Source organism: Megascapheus bottae, chromosome 6, assembly GCF_031878675.1.
Source record: "Megascapheus bottae isolate mThoBot1 chromosome 6, mThoBot2.hap1, whole genome shotgun sequence".
NCBI lineage: Eukaryota > Metazoa > Chordata > Mammalia > Rodentia > Geomyidae > Megascapheus > Megascapheus bottae.
The window spans coordinates 51,506,920-51,525,642 of NC_143514.1; the positions used below are offsets into that span (position 1 = coordinate 51,506,920).

At 40.5% G+C, this 18,723-nt stretch overlaps 1 protein-coding gene across 1 annotated transcript in view; it reads left to right on the plus strand.

The window, feature by feature from the left end:
• Positions 1-18,723, plus strand: part of Faf1 (Fas associated factor 1) — a 286,921-nt gene that overhangs the window by 48,480 nt on the left and 219,718 nt on the right. The window contains exons 5-6 of the mRNA XM_090334872.1: positions 3,426-3,517; positions 5,137-5,228. Coding sequence (XP_090190998.1) covers positions 3,426-3,517; positions 5,137-5,228 — 184 coding nt within the window. The remainder of the gene's footprint in view (positions 1-3,425; positions 3,518-5,136; positions 5,229-18,723) is intronic.

An 18,723-nucleotide genomic window follows, 5' to 3' on the forward strand; every position in this document is an offset into this window, starting at 1 on the left:
GCCCCCTGAGAAGCTAGGATTATAAGCATGAGCCATCTCTCTCCCTCTCCCTCTCCCTCTCCCTCCCCCTCCCCCTCCCCCTCCCCCTCCCTCTCCCTCCCTCCCTCCCTTCCCTGCCCAACCCCTCCTCTTCTGCCAGACTTGAACTCAGGGCCTGGACACTGTCCCTGAGCTTTCTCAAGATTAGTGCTCTACCACTAGAGCCACAGTACCACTTTCGGCTTTTTCTGTGTCTGTGGTACCAAGGAATCCAACCCATGGCTTCATGCATACTAGGCAAGCACTCTACCACTAGGCCACACTCCTAGCCCCAGATTTCTTTTCTTTTCTATTGTGGGTCTGGGGGCTGTCCCTGACCTCTTCAGTTCAAGGCTACATCCCTACCCCTCGAGTCACAGTGCCACTTTCAGTTTTCCAATCTCAGCCTCCTAAGTAGCTAGGATTACAGGAGTGAGCCACCATGCCAGACTAAGATTTCGTATTTTTAATGGCTGAATATTTTGCTTTTGTTTCTATATACCACATCTTCCATATATTCATCAGTTGTTAAGACATCTGGGTTCTTTCTAATCATTAGCTATTGTGAATAATGCTGCAATGTACATCTGAGTACGTGTGTTTCTCATGTATTGATTTCATTTCCTTGAGATTGCTGGTTTATAAGACAGTTCTATTTTTAGTTTTAGGTTTTTTGTTTGTTTGTTTTTTTTTGTCAGACATGGGGTTTGAACTCTGGACCTGGGTGGTGTCCTGAGCCTTCAGCTCAAGACTATTGCCCTACCCCTTGAGCCACAGCACTACTTCTGCTTTTCTGGTGGTTAATTTGAGATGAGTCTCATGGACTTTAGAGCCCAGGCTGGCTTTGAACCACAATTCTCAGATCTCAGACTCCTGAATAGCTAGGATTATTATTAGTTTTTGAGAGAGCTCAATTTATTTTTAAGTGCAATATTTGATTCAGTGGTCTGGTATTAATGTTGTCTGCATACCTTCTGAATTTTCCAAATAACATGAAAGAGGGAAAAGAGTATACTGTAGTGACAGTGCCATCTTGTGGCAAGTTCTTTGGAGCTAGGCGGATTCACAGATTGAATTCTATATCTAGAACTTGCTGCATGTTAGCACTCTTCCTCCTAAATTATTTTGAATACCTAACAACAAAGACTGCTATTTACTTTGAACCTACACTGGCTAGTGTCATGTTAGACTTTGTTTTTTATGTCATTAATTGTAATAATGACATAAGATAGTAGTTTTTGAGTTCCTTGTATGAATCAGGTATTGTGTGAATTTTTTTTTTGCCGGTCCTGGGCTTGAGCTCAGGGCCTGAGCACTGTCCTTGGACTTTCTCAAGGCTAGAGCTCTACCACTTGAGCCACAGCACTATTTCTGGCTTTTTTCTATGTATGTGGTACCAAGGAATCAAACCTGGGTCCTCGTGCATGCTAGGCAAGCACTCTACCACTAGGCTAAACTCCCGGCCCCTGAAATTTTTTTTTTTTTAATGAGATGTCCTGTAGTTTGTTCATAAGTACCACAGATGAAGAAACTGAAGTGAATGGAGTAACATTTTTCTTAAAACAATGAAAATTATGTTTTAAAGTTCCAGCCTTGTTTTGAAATACTTGCCTTTTTTTTTTTTTTTTTTTTTTGTAGGTTGTGGGACTTGAACTCTGAGTCTGGGTACGTCCCTGAGCACTTTAGCTCAAGGCTACCAACCCACCCCTTGACCTACAGCACCATTTCTGGTTTTTTTTTTTGTTTGTTTTCTGGTGATTAATTAGAGATAAGAGTCTCATGGACTGAGAATACCTGGGCTGGCTTTGAACCCAGGTCATCAATCTCTGTCTCCTGAGTAGCTAGGATTACAGGTATTAGCCACCACACGCTGCTCAATACTTGTATTTTTCAATTTTATTATTTCACACTTATTTTTTTCTAATTTTTGATAATTTCTCCTCCACCTTCCTCCTCATCTTCCTCTGCCTCCTCCTCTTCTTCTGTTCCTGCTCCTCTTCCTCCTGTCCCTCCTCCTCCTCCTCTTCCTCCTCCTTTTCCTCTTCCTCCCTTCTTTAGTGAGCATATAGTCGAAACACCTACACACCCATGTTTGTAGCACTATTCACAATAGCTAAGTTATAGAACCAGCCTAGTGCCCATCAACAGATGAATGGGTAAAGAAAATTTAGTGTATGTACACAATGAAGCATTATTCCATCAATAAAGAATACAATTAAGTCATATGCAAAAGAAAAAATGAAACCAAATATCAGTATGAGAAATGCCATTTTATCTCATATGTAGAATGTAAATCTTTATGGAAAAAAGTCATGAACATAAAGGAGGGACTATTTTGGGGAAACATAACAGTTTTGAGAGAGGGGAACCAGTGATAGGAGAGAACATGATTGGAGTACATTGTGTGAACAACATATAAAAAGGACATTAAATTTTTTTTGGCTGGAAGTGGTGCTGAGGCTCAAGTGGTAGAGCTCTAGCCTTGAGAAAGTCCAAGGACAGTGCTCAGGCCCTGAGCTCAAGCCCGGGACTGGCAGGGGAAGCAGGGGAAGAACTTTGTACTCAGCCTCCTGAGTAACTAGGATTACAGGAATGAGCCACCAGGTTTCTGGCATGAATTTTCTTTAGGAAAGTATTAAAAAAAAAAAGTCTGCTGGGCATGTGGGCGTAATGGCTTATGCCTGTAACCAACCTTCTCTGGAGGTTGAGATCTGAGGATCAAAGTTCAAAGCCAGTCCAGGCATAAAAGGACCTGTGACTCCTCTCTCTCTCTCTCTCTCTCTCTCTCTCTCTCTCTCTCTCTCTCTCTCTCTCTCTCTCTCTCTCTCTCTCTCTCTCTCTCTCTCTCTCTGTCTGTCTCTGTCTCTCTCTCTCTCTCTGTCTCTCTCTCTGTCTCTGTCTGTCTGTCTGTCTGTCTCTCTCTCTCTCTCACTCTCTCTTTCTCTGTCTCTCTTCTCTCTCTCTCTTCTCTCTCTCTCCTCTCTCTGCCCTGGGACTTTTTCTCAAGACCAGAGCTCTGCTACTTGAGCCTCAGCCCCACTTCCAGTTATCTGGGGATCAAGTTCAAAGTCAGGCCAGGCACAAAATGACCTGAGATTCTTATCTGCAATTAACCTCTAGAAAAAGGGAAGTGGGGCTGGGCTAAAGAGCTCAGGGACACCCCCCAGGCCCAGGGATAGGGTGGTAGCCTTGAGCTGAAGAGCTCAGGGACAACGCCCAGGCTGAGTTCAAGCCCAGTGACCCACCAGAATAAATAAATAAAAACTGCATTGAATTAAAAAAAAACAAATTTTCATCAGACGAATATCACTTACTGAACATTGTATCCCATATATTAATGCTTGTCTTCTATAGGCAAATGTTAACTATTACATTGTTCATAACAATCTCTTCTCTTATTTACACAGGAGAGATTAAACAGATCCTAGAAAGTGAGCTTCAGATACCTGTGCCTAAAATGCTTTTAAAAGGATGGAAGACTGGAGATGTGGAAGACAGTGTGAGTTTCTTGATTATGTAGAAATAAAAGAAAATTCAGTTAGGAAATTGACTAAATAACATATTCAAGTTGTTTTTAATTTTATTACATAAGCCAGATGTTCACTTGATATAGTTAAATCTCCAAAGTACTACTTCGAACTTAGGGCCTGGGCACTGTCCTTGTGCTTTCTTAAGGCTAGCGCTTTTACCACTGGAGCCACAGCTCCACTTCCAGCTTTTTCTGTGTATGTGGTACTGAGGAATCGAACCAGGGCTTCATGCATGCTTGGTAGGCACTCTAACAGTAAACCATGTTCCTCGCCTGATGAAATATATTTCTTAATGTGTATTGCTGTATTTCAGTTTGTCAGAAACTTATTTACCATCAAATTGTGGTTTTGAAATACACATGAATTTTTTTTTTTTTTTGCCAGTCCTGGGACTTGAACTTAAGGCCTGAACACTGTCCTTGGGCTTTCCTCAAGACCACCACTCTACCACTTGAGCCAGAGCACCATTTCTGGCTTTTTTTCTTTTTCTTTTTTCTTTTTTGCCAGTCCTGGGCTTGCGCTCAGAGTCTGGGCATTGTCCTTAGAGTTTCTCAAGGCTAGAGCTCTACCCCTTGAGCCACAGCACCACTTCTGGCTTTCTTCTATGTATATGGTACTGAGGAATCAAACCTGGGTCTTCGTGCATGCTAGGCAAGCACTCTACCACTAGGCTATACTCCCAGCCCCATTTCTCATTTTTTCTATGTATGTGGTAGTGAGGAATCAAATCCAGGTCTTTGTGCCTGCTAGGCAAGCATTCTACCATTAGGCCCATTTTCCAGCCCCTGTATCTGAATTTTCTGTCAAGGGATGTTAGTTTGTGTATAGTTGTAATTACAAGCAGGGTCATTCAACAAAAAACAGGAAATGAAATCTGAGTTTACCAAGTTACTGAATTTACTGAATAATTCAGCCACTTTATATAATCGGCAACTCCTTATCTAAATATTCACTGGGGGTGAGATGCTTTTCTGTGATCCTTTCTTGGCCTAGTAATTTCTAAAAACCTACACTTCTGATTTTTTTTTTCTTCCCCAGTCCTGGGCTTGAACTCAGGGCTTGAATACTGTCCTTGGACTTTCTCAAGCCTAGCACTCTACTACTTGAGCCTCAGCACCACTTCCGGCATTTTGCTATGTATGTGGGGTACCGAGGAATCGAACCTGGGTCTTTGTGCATGCGAGGCAAGCACTCTACTACTAGGCCAAACTCCCGGCCCCTACACTTCTGATTTTTGTCATTATTAAATAATACATGTTAGTTGTACTTCTTCAGTGAAGAAATTGTGAACTTGAATTACATTCTTATCTATTTGTATCTCTTCATGAGCTAACCAAATGAATTTGTATTTTTATTTTAACCTTCAAATTTCTACTTATTTACAATACATATACATATACAATACATACAACGGTGAGCAAGAGATTTGGATTTAGCAATTCTCCATTATCTCATTTAGAAAATTACCAAAATATGACAAGTCAAATTTCTAAAACTGGAATTTTTAACCGTTTAAAAAATTTGAAAACACACATTCGTTTTCTGTTATTATTATTATTATTGTTATTATTATTAATTTCTTTTTCAGACGGTTCTAAAATCACTGCACTTGCCAAAAAATAACAGTCTTTATGTCCTCACACCAGACTTGCCACCACCTTCTTCATCCAGTCATGTTGGGTAAGTTGTTTATTTTCTCTGGGAATCTGAAGAGTTTAATTGTTACATTTTTTAAGGTATATGTGCACATTGAAATTAAGTAAAAAGCTTGTGGAAGCTTTTAACTTACCAGCAGTTGTTAAGTATGTCCATTTTCAAACTATTTGGCCTGAATAATTCCTTTTTAGTAGTTTTAGCTTCTTAGAAAGGTCATCTTTAGCAAAATTCTAGTGTATTAAGAGTAGTCAAGGGCTGGGAGTTTGGCCTAGTGGTAGAGTGCTTGCCTTGCATGTACGACGACCCAAGTTCAATTCCTCAGTACTACATACATAGAAAAAAGCTGGAGGTGATGCTGAAGCTCAAGTGGTAGAGCTCTAGCCTTGAGAAAGTCCAAGGACAGTGCTTAGGCCCTGAGCTCAAGCCCAGGACTGGCAAAAAAACCCCAAAAAACAAGTGTAGTCAAAATGTGGAGGAAATAAGATGGTGCCGAAACAATAGAGACCCAGCCTAGCTCTCTCCCACAAGAGTAGTCAAAATGGGTAGGGATGTAGTTTAACAGTAGAATGCTTTAGGTTCTAGATTTGATCTCTAGCACTGAAACAGACAAAAACACTGAAAACAAAACAAAATATATCAGAGAAAGGACTAAAGTTAGAGGGAAGAGAAAAAGTAAGTGGAATCATTCCCCCCTCCCCCCCTCTCTATTTGGTCATGGGGCTTGAACTCTGGGCCTGGGTGCTGTCAGTGAGCTCTTCAGCTTGCTACTGTCCTACCCTGGAACCACAACCCCACTTTTCTAGAGGTTCAGTAGAGATAAAGAGTCTCCTGGACTTTAGTGCCTGGAATAGCTTTGAACCGCAATCTTCAGATCCCAGATTCCTGGCTCGAGCCACTGTGCCTGGCTTGGAATCACTTACTCTTATTGCTGAAGAAGACATACCTTTGAGGAAAACTCACTGAGTTCTACAGGATAAATACAGACATATGATTTTTATTACAATTTTGTTTGGAATACATGTTTTTTTTTTATTTAGAACTTCGTTTTATTTAAATGTGTTCTTCATGTTACAATGCAGCCGTTTAAAATTTATCAACTATATAACATTAAAATGCTTTCTCAAAAGTTACCAATTTAAATGACCCACAACCACAGTCAGTTTTTTTTTTTTTTTCCAGTCCTGGCTTGAGCTCTGGCCTGAGCACTGTTCTTGGACTTTCTCAAGGGTAGAGCTCTATCACTTGAGCCTCAGCACCACTTCTGGTTTTTTTTTCCCCCTATGTACGTGGTACCAAGGAGTCGAACCCGGGTCTTCATGCATACTAGGCAAGCACACTACCACTAGGCCAAACTCCTGGCCCCCACAGTCAGTTCTTATAGTTAAACTCAACACATTTTTAGAATAATCCAATGGTGTTGCCATTGTTTGACATAATTTCATCTTTATTATTGTTAGATAAAGCAAGTGGTCTATGTTTACTAGTTATACTAGTGACAAGAATCTATCTATCTATCTATCTATCTATCTATCTATCTATCTATCTATCTAAATATGAATGATGTTATAGTTTGAATTCAGAGCCTTACTCTTGTTTCCTCTCTCTCTCTCTCTCTCTCTCTCTCTCTCTCTCTCTCTCTCTCTCTCTCTTTCTTTTTTTTTTTTTTTGGCCAGTACTGGGGTTGAACTCAGGGCCTGGGCTTTTTCCTCAAGGCTAACGCTCTACCACTTGAGCCAAAGCACCTCTTCCGCCTTTTCTATGTATGTGGTACTGAGGAATCTGTCCCAGGTCTTTGTGCATCCTAGTCAAGCACTCTACCATTAGGCCAAACTCTGACCCCAGGGCCTTATTCTTACTAGGCAGGTATTTTATTACTTGAGCCATGCTACCCTCCCAGAAGCCCTTTTACCTTACTTATTTTTCAGGTGTAGGCTTGTGTTCTTGGATTAGCCTCAGACCCAACTATAGCCTCCTTTGTAGCTTGAATCATAGGTACATACCACCATGCATGCCTTATTGATTGTGATAAGTTCTCCCTAACTTTTGGCTTGGGCTGGGCCTTAACAATCCTCCAGATCTTCATCTCTTTTTTTTCAGTTCTGGAGCTTGACTCAGGGCCTGAGCATTATGATAGGCTTTCCCAAGGCTAGAGCTCTACCACTTGAATCATAACACTACTTCCAGCTTTTTCTATGTATGTGGTACTGACGAATCAAAAAAGTCCAGGTCCCAATAGATTCACTGCTAAATTCTATGCGACTTCTAAAAGTTGAGGGGCTGGGAGTTTGACCTAGTGGTAGAGTGCTTGCCTAGCATGAAGACCAGGTTCTATTCCTCCGTACCACATACATAGAAAAAGCTGGGTCTTATTGCATGCTAGTCAAGCATTCTACCACTAGGCCATTCTCCAGATCCCAGATCTTTACCTTCTAAGTAGCTGGGGTTACAGGTCTTGAGCCACCATGCCAGGCCTGGAATAATTTTTCTGGATCTTTTCATAAAGCATAGTTTCTAAACATAGAACTATGTTTATATTTACTTTAGAGTTTCATGATCTTTGTACATATTTTCTTCTTTAAATTTTTTTAACTGTTATTATAAAGATGATACACAGAGAGGTTACATTTAAGTCAGGTAAAGACTGCCTGCCTGCCTGCCTGCCTGCCTGCCTGCCTGCCTGCCTGCCTGCCTGCCTGCCTGCCTGCCTGCCTTCCTTCCTTCCTTCCTTCCTTCCTTCCTTCCTTCCTTCCTTCCTTCCTTCCTTCCTTCCTTCCTTCCTTCCTTCCTTCCTTCCTTCCTTCCTTCCGCGTTCCCTCCCTTCCTTCTTCCTTCCTTCCCTCCCTCCCTCTATCCCTCCATCCATCCCTCTCTTCTTCCTTTCTTTTTCTTTTCCTTTTTCTTTTTCCTTTTCCTTCTTGGCCATTCCTGGGGCTTGAACTTAGGGCCTAGTCACTGACCCTAAGCTGCGTTTGCTCAAGAATAGCCCTCTATCACTTGAGCCACAGAGCCACTTCTGGCTTTTTTCTGAATAGTTTATTTGGAGTTGAGAATTTCATGGACTTTTCTGCCCAGTCTGGCTTTGAACTTCCGTCCTCAGATCTTAGCCTCTTGAGTAGCTAGAATGACAGGCATTAGCCGTGGGTGATGGCAAGAGTACATTTCTTTTTTGTCAATGCCACTCTTTCCCCTGTTCTTGCCTAGTTTTTTCCTCCCATTTCCACCCATAAGTTCTGTAGCTCATTTTCAACATAGTGTCCAGTGAGTAGCATTGCTAAATTTCTTCACTCTTTTTTTTATCTCCATTTCTGTACCTCTCCTTAAACTCCCAAAGACATAACAGAAACATAACAGAAAGTAAAGAAAACAAAAACTGCAAAAAAGCATAAAAACCTCTTAGCTGGGCATTGAGATCTGAGGATCACAGTTCAAAGCCATCCCTGGCAGGAAATTCTCAAGTGGTAGAATACTAATCTTGAGCAAAGGAACTCAGGGACAGTGCCCAGGCTTGAGTTCAAGCCTCATCACCACCACCACCACCACCAACAACAACAACAAAGGGAAAAAAAACCCAACAAACCAAAAACCTCTTGGCTTTCATTTCCTCGAGTTCATTTCAGTAAATATCAGTTTGTGTGATTAGATGTACATAGGCATTGTACCTTTCTGTTCCTCTCCTCATTCTTTGGTCTTATACTGTGTGTGGATGTATGATTTATTGTGTCCTGGTATTTTAGATCTAGCTTCTGCATATGAGAGGAAACATCTGCTGTATGTCTTTGTGAACTTGGCTCCATCACTTAACATAATTTGTTCTAGATCCATCCATTTACCTGTAAATTATATAATATTCTTTCTAATGTCTGTGTAATATCCTATTGTGTATAGATTCCCTGTTGTTTTTGGATCCACTCATTAATTGTAGGGCATCTTGCTGTTTCCAAGACTTGCCTATTGTGAATAGTGCAGTCATGAACATAGATCTGCAAGTATCATTATGATGTCCTGGCTTGTGATGCCTGGATAGGTGCCTTGTGATGCCTGGATAGGTGCCCAGGAGTGGTATGGCTGGGTCATATAGTTTTGTGTGTGTGTGGTGTGTGATGGGGCTTGAACTCAGCCTGTCAGCTCTTCAGCCCAAGGCTAGCACCCTACCCTTAAGACAAGCCCTACTTCCCATTTTCTAGAGGTGAATTGGAGATATGAGTCTCAGGGCCTTTTGTGCCTGGGCTGGCTTTGAACCTTGATCCTCAGAGTTTAGCCTCCTGAGTAGCTAGGATTACAGCTGTGCCTAGCTCTATGTTTAGTTTTTTTTTTTTTTTTTTTATTGCCAGTCCTGGGCTTGAGCTCAGGGCCTGAGCACTGCCCTTGGACTTTCTCAAGGCTAGAGCTCTACCACTTGAGCCTCAGCATCACTTCCGGCTTTTTTCTATGTATGTGGTACCGAGAAATCGAACCCGGGTCTTCATGCATGCTAGGCAAGCACTTTAATCACTAGGCCAAACTCCTGGTCTTCTATGTTTAGTTTTGAGGAAGCTTCATACTGTTCTCTGGAGTGGTAGTACTAGTTTGTATTTCCACCATCTCTGAAATATGGTTCCCTTTCCCCCGTATCCCTACCATTATTTTTTATTGTTCCAGTTCACAATGTTGGCCATTGTAACTGGTGTGAGATAGAATCTGAGTTTTGATTTGCATTTCCTTTATGGTCAGGGGTGGATAGCATTTTGTTGTTTTTTTTTTTTTTTTGCTATTCTTACCTCTTTTTTCTGAGAAATCTCTCTTTACCTCCCTTCCTATTTAGTAATTGATTTATTAGTTTGGGAGGAATTAGTTTCTTGAGCTCCTTGTATATTTTAGATGTTAAGCCTTTGTCTGATATATTGCTGGTAAAGATCTCTAAGTCTGCTGGCTGTTTTTCTAGTTTAGTAACTATGACTTTGGCTGTGCAGAAACTTTCTGATTTGATGTAATCCCATTTGTCAAGTCTCTCCTATCTGCTGTGCCCCTGGGATTCTTTTCAAAAAGTTTTTGCCTATCGCTTTGAGTTCTAGTGTTTCTCCTATTTCCTTTTGCAGTAATTTCAATGTTTTAGGTATGACATTTGAGGTCTTTGGTCCTCTTTGAGGTGCTGTTTGTGCATAGTGACAAACAGGGATCCACTTTTAGCTTTTGTATATGGATGCTCAGTTTTCCCAACACAAGCTACTGAAGCTTGAAGTCTGGGATTATGATACCACCTATGCTACTTTACTTATTTATTCATTTATTTATTTATTGCCTAGAATTGCTTTGACTATTCTAGGTCTTCTGTTGTTCCATATGAATTTTTGGGTTGTTTTCTCTATCTTGGTGAAGAACGTCATTGGGATTTTGATGGGGAGTGCATTAAATTTGTAAATCGTTTGTGGCAGTTCTGGTCTTTTTTTGGGGGGGGGGTTCAGTCCAGGCCTTGAACTCAGGGCCTGGGCACTGTCCTTGAACACTTTTTGCTCAAGGATAGTGCTCTGCCACTTGAGCTACAGTAACACTTCTGGCTTTTTCTGTGTTTGTGGTACCAAGGAATTGAACCCAGGGCTTCATGCATGTGAGGTTAGCACTCTACCACTAGGCTACTCCTGTCCCATTATGGCCTTTTTTTTGATCAGTGGTGGGGCTTGTGCTCTGGGCCTGGGCTCTGACCCTGAGCTCTTCAGCTCAAGGCTACTACCTTACACCTGGAGCCACAGTACCACTTCTGGTTTTCTAGTGATTAATTGGACATAAAAGTCTCACAGACTTTAGTGCCCAGTCTGGCTTGAGCCTTGATCCTCAGATCTTAGCCTCCTGAGTAGCTAGGATTACAGGCATGAGCTGTCTCGCTTGACTCAGTATGTCCATTTTACAGTGTTAATTTTCCCTATTCATGAACATGGAGGGTATTTTCATTTCTTGATGTCATGTTTGACCTTTTTTTCAAGTTTTAGTTTTTACTATAAAGATATTCTGCTTCTGCTTCTTAAGTTAGATTTATTCCTACTTGAACCTTTTTTTTTTTTTGCCAGTCCTGGGCGTGAGCTTAAGGCCTGATCACTGTCCTTGGACTTTCTCAAGGCTAGAGCTCTACCACTTGAGCCTCAGCACCACTTCCGGCTTTTTCTATATATGTGGTACCAAGGACTCGAACCCGGGTCTTCGTGCATGCTAGGCAAGCACTTTAACCACTAGGCCAAACTCCTGGCTAGTTGTACCTTTTTTTTTTTTAGCTATTGCAAACAGTTTTTTTTTTTTTTTCTTAAATTCTCTCACTGATTCTATATTGTTATAGAAAGGCTACCAATTTTTGAGGGTTAATTTTGTGTCCTACTGTTAAGCTCTAGGAACTTGGGGATGGGGTCTTTTGTGTTCTTTAGATATAAGATCATGGAAGTAGGAGCAATTTGACTTCTTTTTCCCCCATCTGAATCCCTTTTGTATCTTTTTCTTGCCTTACTGCTCTGGCTAGGAATTCTAGAACTATGTTAGGAGTGGAAACAGTGGACATGGTTGCCCTATTCCTGATTTTAGAGGAAATGGTTTAGGTTTTTCACTATTTAGTATAATATTGGCTGTTAGTCTGTCAAGAAGAGCCTTTATTATTTTGAGATATGTTCCTTTGATTCCAAGTTCTTCTAAGCTTTCAATATGAATGGATGTTGAAATGGATGGGTTTTGTCAAAGGCTTTTTCTGCATCTCTTGAGGTGATCATGTAATTCTCATCCTTTGCTCTCTTGATGTGATATATTATGTCCCCCCCCCCCCCTTTGGCCGGTCGTGGGGATTGAACTCAGGGCCTGAGCATTGTTCTTGGGCATTCTCAAGGCTAGAGCTCTACCACTTGAGCCACAGCACCACTTCCAGCTTTTTTTTTTTCCTTTGTATGTGGAATCGATCCTGGGTCTGCATGCATGCTGGGCAAGCACTCTACCATTATGCCAAACTCCTGGCCCCATATTACGGTTTTTTGATTTACATAAGTTGAATCAGTGTTGCATTTCTGGGATGAAATCTATTTGATAATGTGTATGATTTTTTTTGTGTGTGTATGGATCATGGGGCTTGAACTCAGCTTGGGCGTTGTCTCTGAGCTCTTCAGCTCAAGGCTATCGCCCTACCCCGGAGCCAAACTCCACTTCCCTTTTTTTAGAGGTTAATTGGAGATAAAAGTCTTGGGTCCTTTTGTGTGTTGGCTGGCTTTGAACCTCAATCTTCAGATCTCAGCCTCCTGAGTAGCTAGGATTATAGGTGTGCATAATTTCTTGATTAATTGCTGAGTCCAGTTGGCTAGTATTTTATTGATGAGCTTTGCATGTGTGCTCATCAGAGATTGGTCTATAGTTCTCATTTGTTGATGGATCCCTAGTTGGTTTTAGGAGGAGAGTGATGCTGGCTTCATAAAGCAAGTTTATCCAAGTGAGCACAGTGGCTCATGCCTGTAATCCTATTGGCCTGTATGGGCCTGTTTAAGTGGTTTATATCTTCTTGGTTCAGTTTAGGCAATTTGTATATGTCTAGGAATGTAGCCATTTCTACTAGATATTACATCTAATTTGAGTATAAGTTTTGAAAGTAGTCCTTCATTATCTTTTGGATTTCTTGGATGTTGTAATGTTTCCTTTGGTATCTCTAATTTTGATTATCTTGAGTTTTTTTTTGTCAAGTAGCCAATTATCTGTTAGTTTTCTAGTTTTTTGCTTCACCCTCCAAAGAACCATCCTTTTTGTTAGGCTGATTTCTTTTTTTTTTTTTTTTTTTGCCAGTCCTGGGCTTGAGCTCAGGGCCTGAGCACTGTCCTTGGACTTTCTCAAGGCTAGAGCTCTACCACTTGAGCCTCAGCACCACTTCCGGCTTTTTTCTATATATGTGGTACCGAGGAATCGAACCCAGGTCTTCATGCATGTTAGGCAAGCACTTTAACCACTAGGCCAAACTCCCGGCCAGTTAGGTTGATTTTATCTACACACACACACACACACACACACACACACCCTCTAATTGAATTCTGTCCTAACCTTTAATGTCTGTCTCTGCCTAGTAATTTTGGGTTTTCTATATGCATTAGTTGCACCATGAGGTTATTTATTAGCACTGTTTCTTTATATGTTTGCTTAGAGCTATGAACTTGCCTCTCAACAACTGCTTTCTCAGTATCTCAGAGGTTCTGGTATGAACCTCATTAAATTATAAGAAATTTCCCATTTCCTCCTTTATTTCTTAAGTGACCCTGGTGTTGTTCAGCAGTGTATTGTTCAGGCTCCATTTAAGTGGTTTCTTCAGTACATTTTATTGTTGAGAACTAGTTTAATTCTGTTGTGATCAGATAGGGTGCAAGAAGTTATCTTGATCTTATTTATTCAGACTTGCTGCATATTCTGGGATATGGTCAGTTTTAGAGACTGTTCCATGGGCTGCTGAGAAGAATGTGAATTGTGTGGCTATTGGGTGAAATGTTCTGTAGATATATTTTCTTCTTTTTAATATGACTTGTTTTCTTCCTCTCCCCATGAAAAGCTTGTGTCTCTAGAATTTGAATATTCTTAGTCTTTTCCCCAACCAGCTATTATATGTTCTCATTTTTTGGTAGGTGATAAAAAAAATTTAACTTGACTTTAAAAAATACAAATAACTGAAGTGAAAAGTTAAATGTAATATAATTGTATTTAAAAGGCTGTTGATGTAAATCTATGTTAAGGATATAAAGAATTCTTACTTTGCTTTTCATGTGGTATATTTAGATCATTTATTAGTGAAAAGTGGAATTTGTATATGATTACAAATTACGAACTATAGGCTTGTAGTTTTTGTTTATAAAAATGCTTATATAAACCTCAGATAAGATTAAGGTAAGCAAAGAATTTTAGGTAGGGTTCTGTACCTAGTCAGGGTAGAACATTATTGTGTAGGTTAGTTAACAGAGTATAATCCCTATTATATAATACGTAATCCACATAATTAAAAGCAGACAGTAGATATCATTGTTTATTATATAGTCCTTGCCAGTAAAATGATTAAATGGGCTTATCAAAATGTCTTCCTGGGCTAATGGAAATGTTCTTCATTGTCATGTGGCTGACCGCTGTTTGCTTGCCAATCACTGTGTCCCAAGGCAGGCATGGATCTACATTGCCGCTGAAATGAAGTGCTCATGAGATTGAGAACTAAAGCAATAAAATGATTTTCTTGTTAGCTTTGTGGGTTTTTTTTAAAACCAAATTATAATAATGCAATTTGTGTGTTAATATACTAAGCAAGAGAAAAATTGGAAGAAAACAAAAGATATAGTATGAGGAGGGCTATGTGGAGATTCCTGCTTTATACATTTCAGTACTCATTTTATAAAAAACCTAAGAAGAAAGTTAAGCATTTTTTCCTTCTGTTTGGTGCCAGTCCTGGAACTTGAATTCAGCCTCTTAGTGCTGTCACTGAGCATTTTTGCTCAATTAGCATTATATCATTTGAGCCACAGCTACACTTTTGGTTTTCTGATTAATTGGAGATAAGAATCTTATGAAATACAAATAAAAAACGAGAGAGAATTTCATGGACTTTCCTAGTGGTGCCAGTCCTAGAGCTTGATTTCAGGACTTGGACACTGTCCCTGAGCTTTTTTTTTTGTGGGTCATGAGGCTTGGACTGGGCCTGGGTGCTGACCCTGAGCTCTTCAGCTCAAGGCTACCACCCTACCTCTGGGCCTAGATGTTGTCCCTGAGCTCTTCAGCTCAAGGCTACTGTTCTACGCTTGAGCCATAGCCCCATCTCCCAGAGTCTAGATTGTAGGTAAGAGTCTCAGGTCCTTCTGTGCCTTGGCTTTGAACCTTGATCCTGAGATCTCAGCCTCCTAAGTAGCTAGGATTACAGATATGAGCCACCCTGCCCATGCTTCCCTGAGTATTTTTGCCCAAAGCTAGTACTTTACCACTTGAGCCTTAGTTGCAGCTTGAACTCTGGGCCTGGGTGCTGTTCCTGAGCTCTTCTGGTCAAAGGTAATGCTCTACCACTTGAGCTACAGTGCCACTTCCTGTTTTCTACTGGTTAATTGGAGGTAAGAGTCTCATGGACTTTAGTGCCTAGGCTGGCTTTGAACTGTTATCCGCACATCTCAGCCTCTTTAGTAGCTAGGAGTATAGGCATGTGCCACCAGTGCTATACTTTAAGCTTTATTTTCAATAGAGTAACAGACTAGGATGGGTGACATTTACCCACTAAATAGACTGCATTACAAGAGAGGAACTCTGAGCTCATGGTATGTAAATAATTCTTTCTGCTTTTTACGTTTCTGAACATTTTATGATTTGAGGCACTGGTTAGTCCAGACTACATTTGAAGATGTTATATTTCAACTAGTCTTAATAGCATCTTTTTTCCACACTAAAAGGTAGGTTTCTTACTGTCTAAAAGATATAAAAATGCTTTTTCTCTCCAAAGCAAAGAACATGCTTACTGTCCACTCTAAACAATTTACTTGGGCCAGGAGTTTGGCCTAGTGGTAGAGTGCTTGCCTAGCCTGCATGAAGACCTAGGTTTGATTCCTTGGTACAACATACATTGAAGTGGTGCTGAAGCTCAAGTGGTAGAACTGTAGCCTTGAGAAAGCCCAAGGATAGTGCTCTGGCCCTGAGTTCAAGTCAGGACTAGTGAGAGAGAGAGAAAGAGGGGGGGGGAGAGGGAGAGAGATCTCAGCCTCCTGAGTAGCTAGGATTGTGTGTGAGCCACCATCACCTAGCTAGAGATTACTTCTCCCCCCTTTCTCTCTGTCTCTCTGTCTCTCTCTCTGTCTCTCTCTGTCTGTCTCTCTCTGTCTCTCTGTCTCTCTGTCTCTCTCTCTCTCTCTCTCTCTTTCTCGCTTTGTTGGTAGTAGGGCTTGAACTCAGGGCCTGAGTTCTGTGCCTGAGCACTTTTACTCAAGGCTAGCCCTCTACGTTTGAGCAACAGTCCAACCTTTGGTTTCTTTGAATGGTTAATTGGAGAGAAGAATATCTCCGGAACTTTCCTGCCTGGGCTGCCTTTGAATTGTGATCCTCAGATTTCAGCCTCCTGAGTAGCTAGGATTACAGGTGTGAGCCACCGTACCCAGTCAGGTATTATTTTTAAAGCATACCTTTTTCTTTCCTTCTTTCTTTTTTTTGGCCAGTCCTGGGCTTGAGCTCAGACCATGAGTACTGTCCTTGGGCTTTCTCAAGGATAGAGCTCTACCATTTGAGCCACAGCACAACTTCTGGCTTTTTCTACATATGTGGTACCAAGGAATCGAACCTGGGTCTTTGTGCATGCTAGGCAAGTACTCTACCCCTAGGCTAAACTCTCCATCCAAAGCAATACCTTTTTAATGCAGTGTTCATGGAAACAATTTTTAGAAGTCCATACAGCACATTCAAGGCTAATGGTAAAAATTATTTTCACTGATTTTCATTTTATTTGCTGTTTTAAATGTTTATTAGAATGTGTGTGTGTGTGTGTGTGTGTGTGTGTGTGTGTGTTCATGTGTTTGTGTGTGTTCGTCCATGTTTGTCCGTCCGTCCATCCGTCCCACCATGTCCATGTCCCCTGGGACTTGAACTCAGGGCCTGTATGGTTCCTAGCTTTTTTGTTCAACGCTAGTGATCTATCACTGGAGCCATATCTCCACTTCTGGCTTTTTGGTGCTTGATTGACAATAAAATTCTAATGGATTTTTCTTGCTTCGTTTCTCTTTTCTTTTCCTTTTGTCTTTTCTTTTTTTGTTGGGCATGAGGTTTGAACTCTGGACCTGGGCTCTGTCCCTGAGCTCTTCAGCTCAAGGCTGAGGCACAGTGCCACTTCTGGTTTTCTGATGGTTACTTGGAACCTCACAGCTTTTTAATGGGTTTTTTTTTTTTTTTGCATGGGCTGGCTTTGAACTGTGATTCTCAGATCTCAGGCTCCTGAGTAGCTAAGATTAAAGGTGTGACCATGGCTTGTCAGCTGTTTTCCTAAAAAGGTTTTTTTGTGGGCGGGAGAGTTGGGGTGGGTCATGGGGTGTGAACTCAGGACTTGGGCATTATACTGCCTGGGCTGGCTTCTATCTAAGGTGATCCTTATATCTCAGCCTCCTGAGTGGCTAAGATCATAGGCATGAGCCACTGGCCCCCCAATATAGAGAGTATAAAAAACAGATGGTTTAATCAAATTATATTTTATATAAATGTGAACATGTCACAATGAAAACCCCTTGTACAACTAACTGATGCTAATATAAATATGTAAAAGTTTGTGAACTGATAAACTTATCTATATTAGAGTGCTTCTTGAGTCAAATTGATCTATTTTTACAGAACTTTATTATAATTCAGTGTAATCTTATTTGTAATTTTTTTTAACAATTTATAATTTCAAAATGAGAAAATGAAAGATGGTGATTTCTTGGTGTTACATTTGGGAATTGGCAAACTGAACCGATAAAAGATAATGGGAAAGTTTGTGTACATATTATTTCTATTCCTTTATTCTTCTCAGAAATGAGATCTTTTAGAAAAGACAGTATATTTTATGTAGGGAATTGGTTTGATACTGAAAATTCTCTGAAGTAAGTTCAGTGTATTGTTGGGTATATGGAAGAGATTCAGAGAATGAATTATCTGTTAATTTCTATTTCAATACAGAACTATAATGCGATCCTTCCGTTACATACTACCATACCAACTCCAGTTCAGTAGCATTTTTAGGATTCTTATAAAGGATTAATCTTCTCTAAAATATTTAGACATTAGTATTAAAGTCACTCATGAATCACATTTATTACAGACTATTGATTTTAATTAATATCCTAAAAAAAAGCAATCAAAGTATAAGGAGAAAAATCCTGGGTTACAGTAATGCTTCTCTAGGGCCTTGGATTTTTTTTTTTTTAAATTATGAGAGACACTGTTTTGTTATGTCAGCATAGCTGTAAGCTTGAACTGTTTTTTTTTTTTTTTCCGGCCGTGGGGCTTGAACTCAGGAGGGCCTGTGCACTGTCCTTGGGCATTCTCTAGCTAGTGCTTTACCACTTGAGCCACAGCACAACTTTTATTGTGTGGTGCCAAGGAATTGAAACCAGGGCTTCATGCATCTAGGCAAGCACTCTACCACTAGGTCATGCTCCTGCCTTGTCAGTCCTTTTTGCATTGTTTGTGTGTTTATTTATTGTAAAGGTGATGTACAGAATAGTTACAGTTATATAGGTCATGAAATAAATATATTTCTTCCATTTCTTTCCTTTCAGCCCCCTCCTCCATAAGTTTATTTTCAACACAGAGTGCATTATTCTTTTTTATGTATGTATGTATATATGTATGTATGTATGTATGTATGTATGTATGTATGTATGTATTTTGCCAGTCCTGGGCTTGAGCTCAGGGCCTGAGCCCTGTCCTTGGACTTTCTCAAGGCTAGAGCTCTACCACTTGAGCCTCAGCACCACTTCCAGCTTTTCTATATATGTGGTACCAAGGAGTTGAACCCGGGTCTTCATGCATGCTAGGTAAGCACTTTAACCACTAGGCCAAA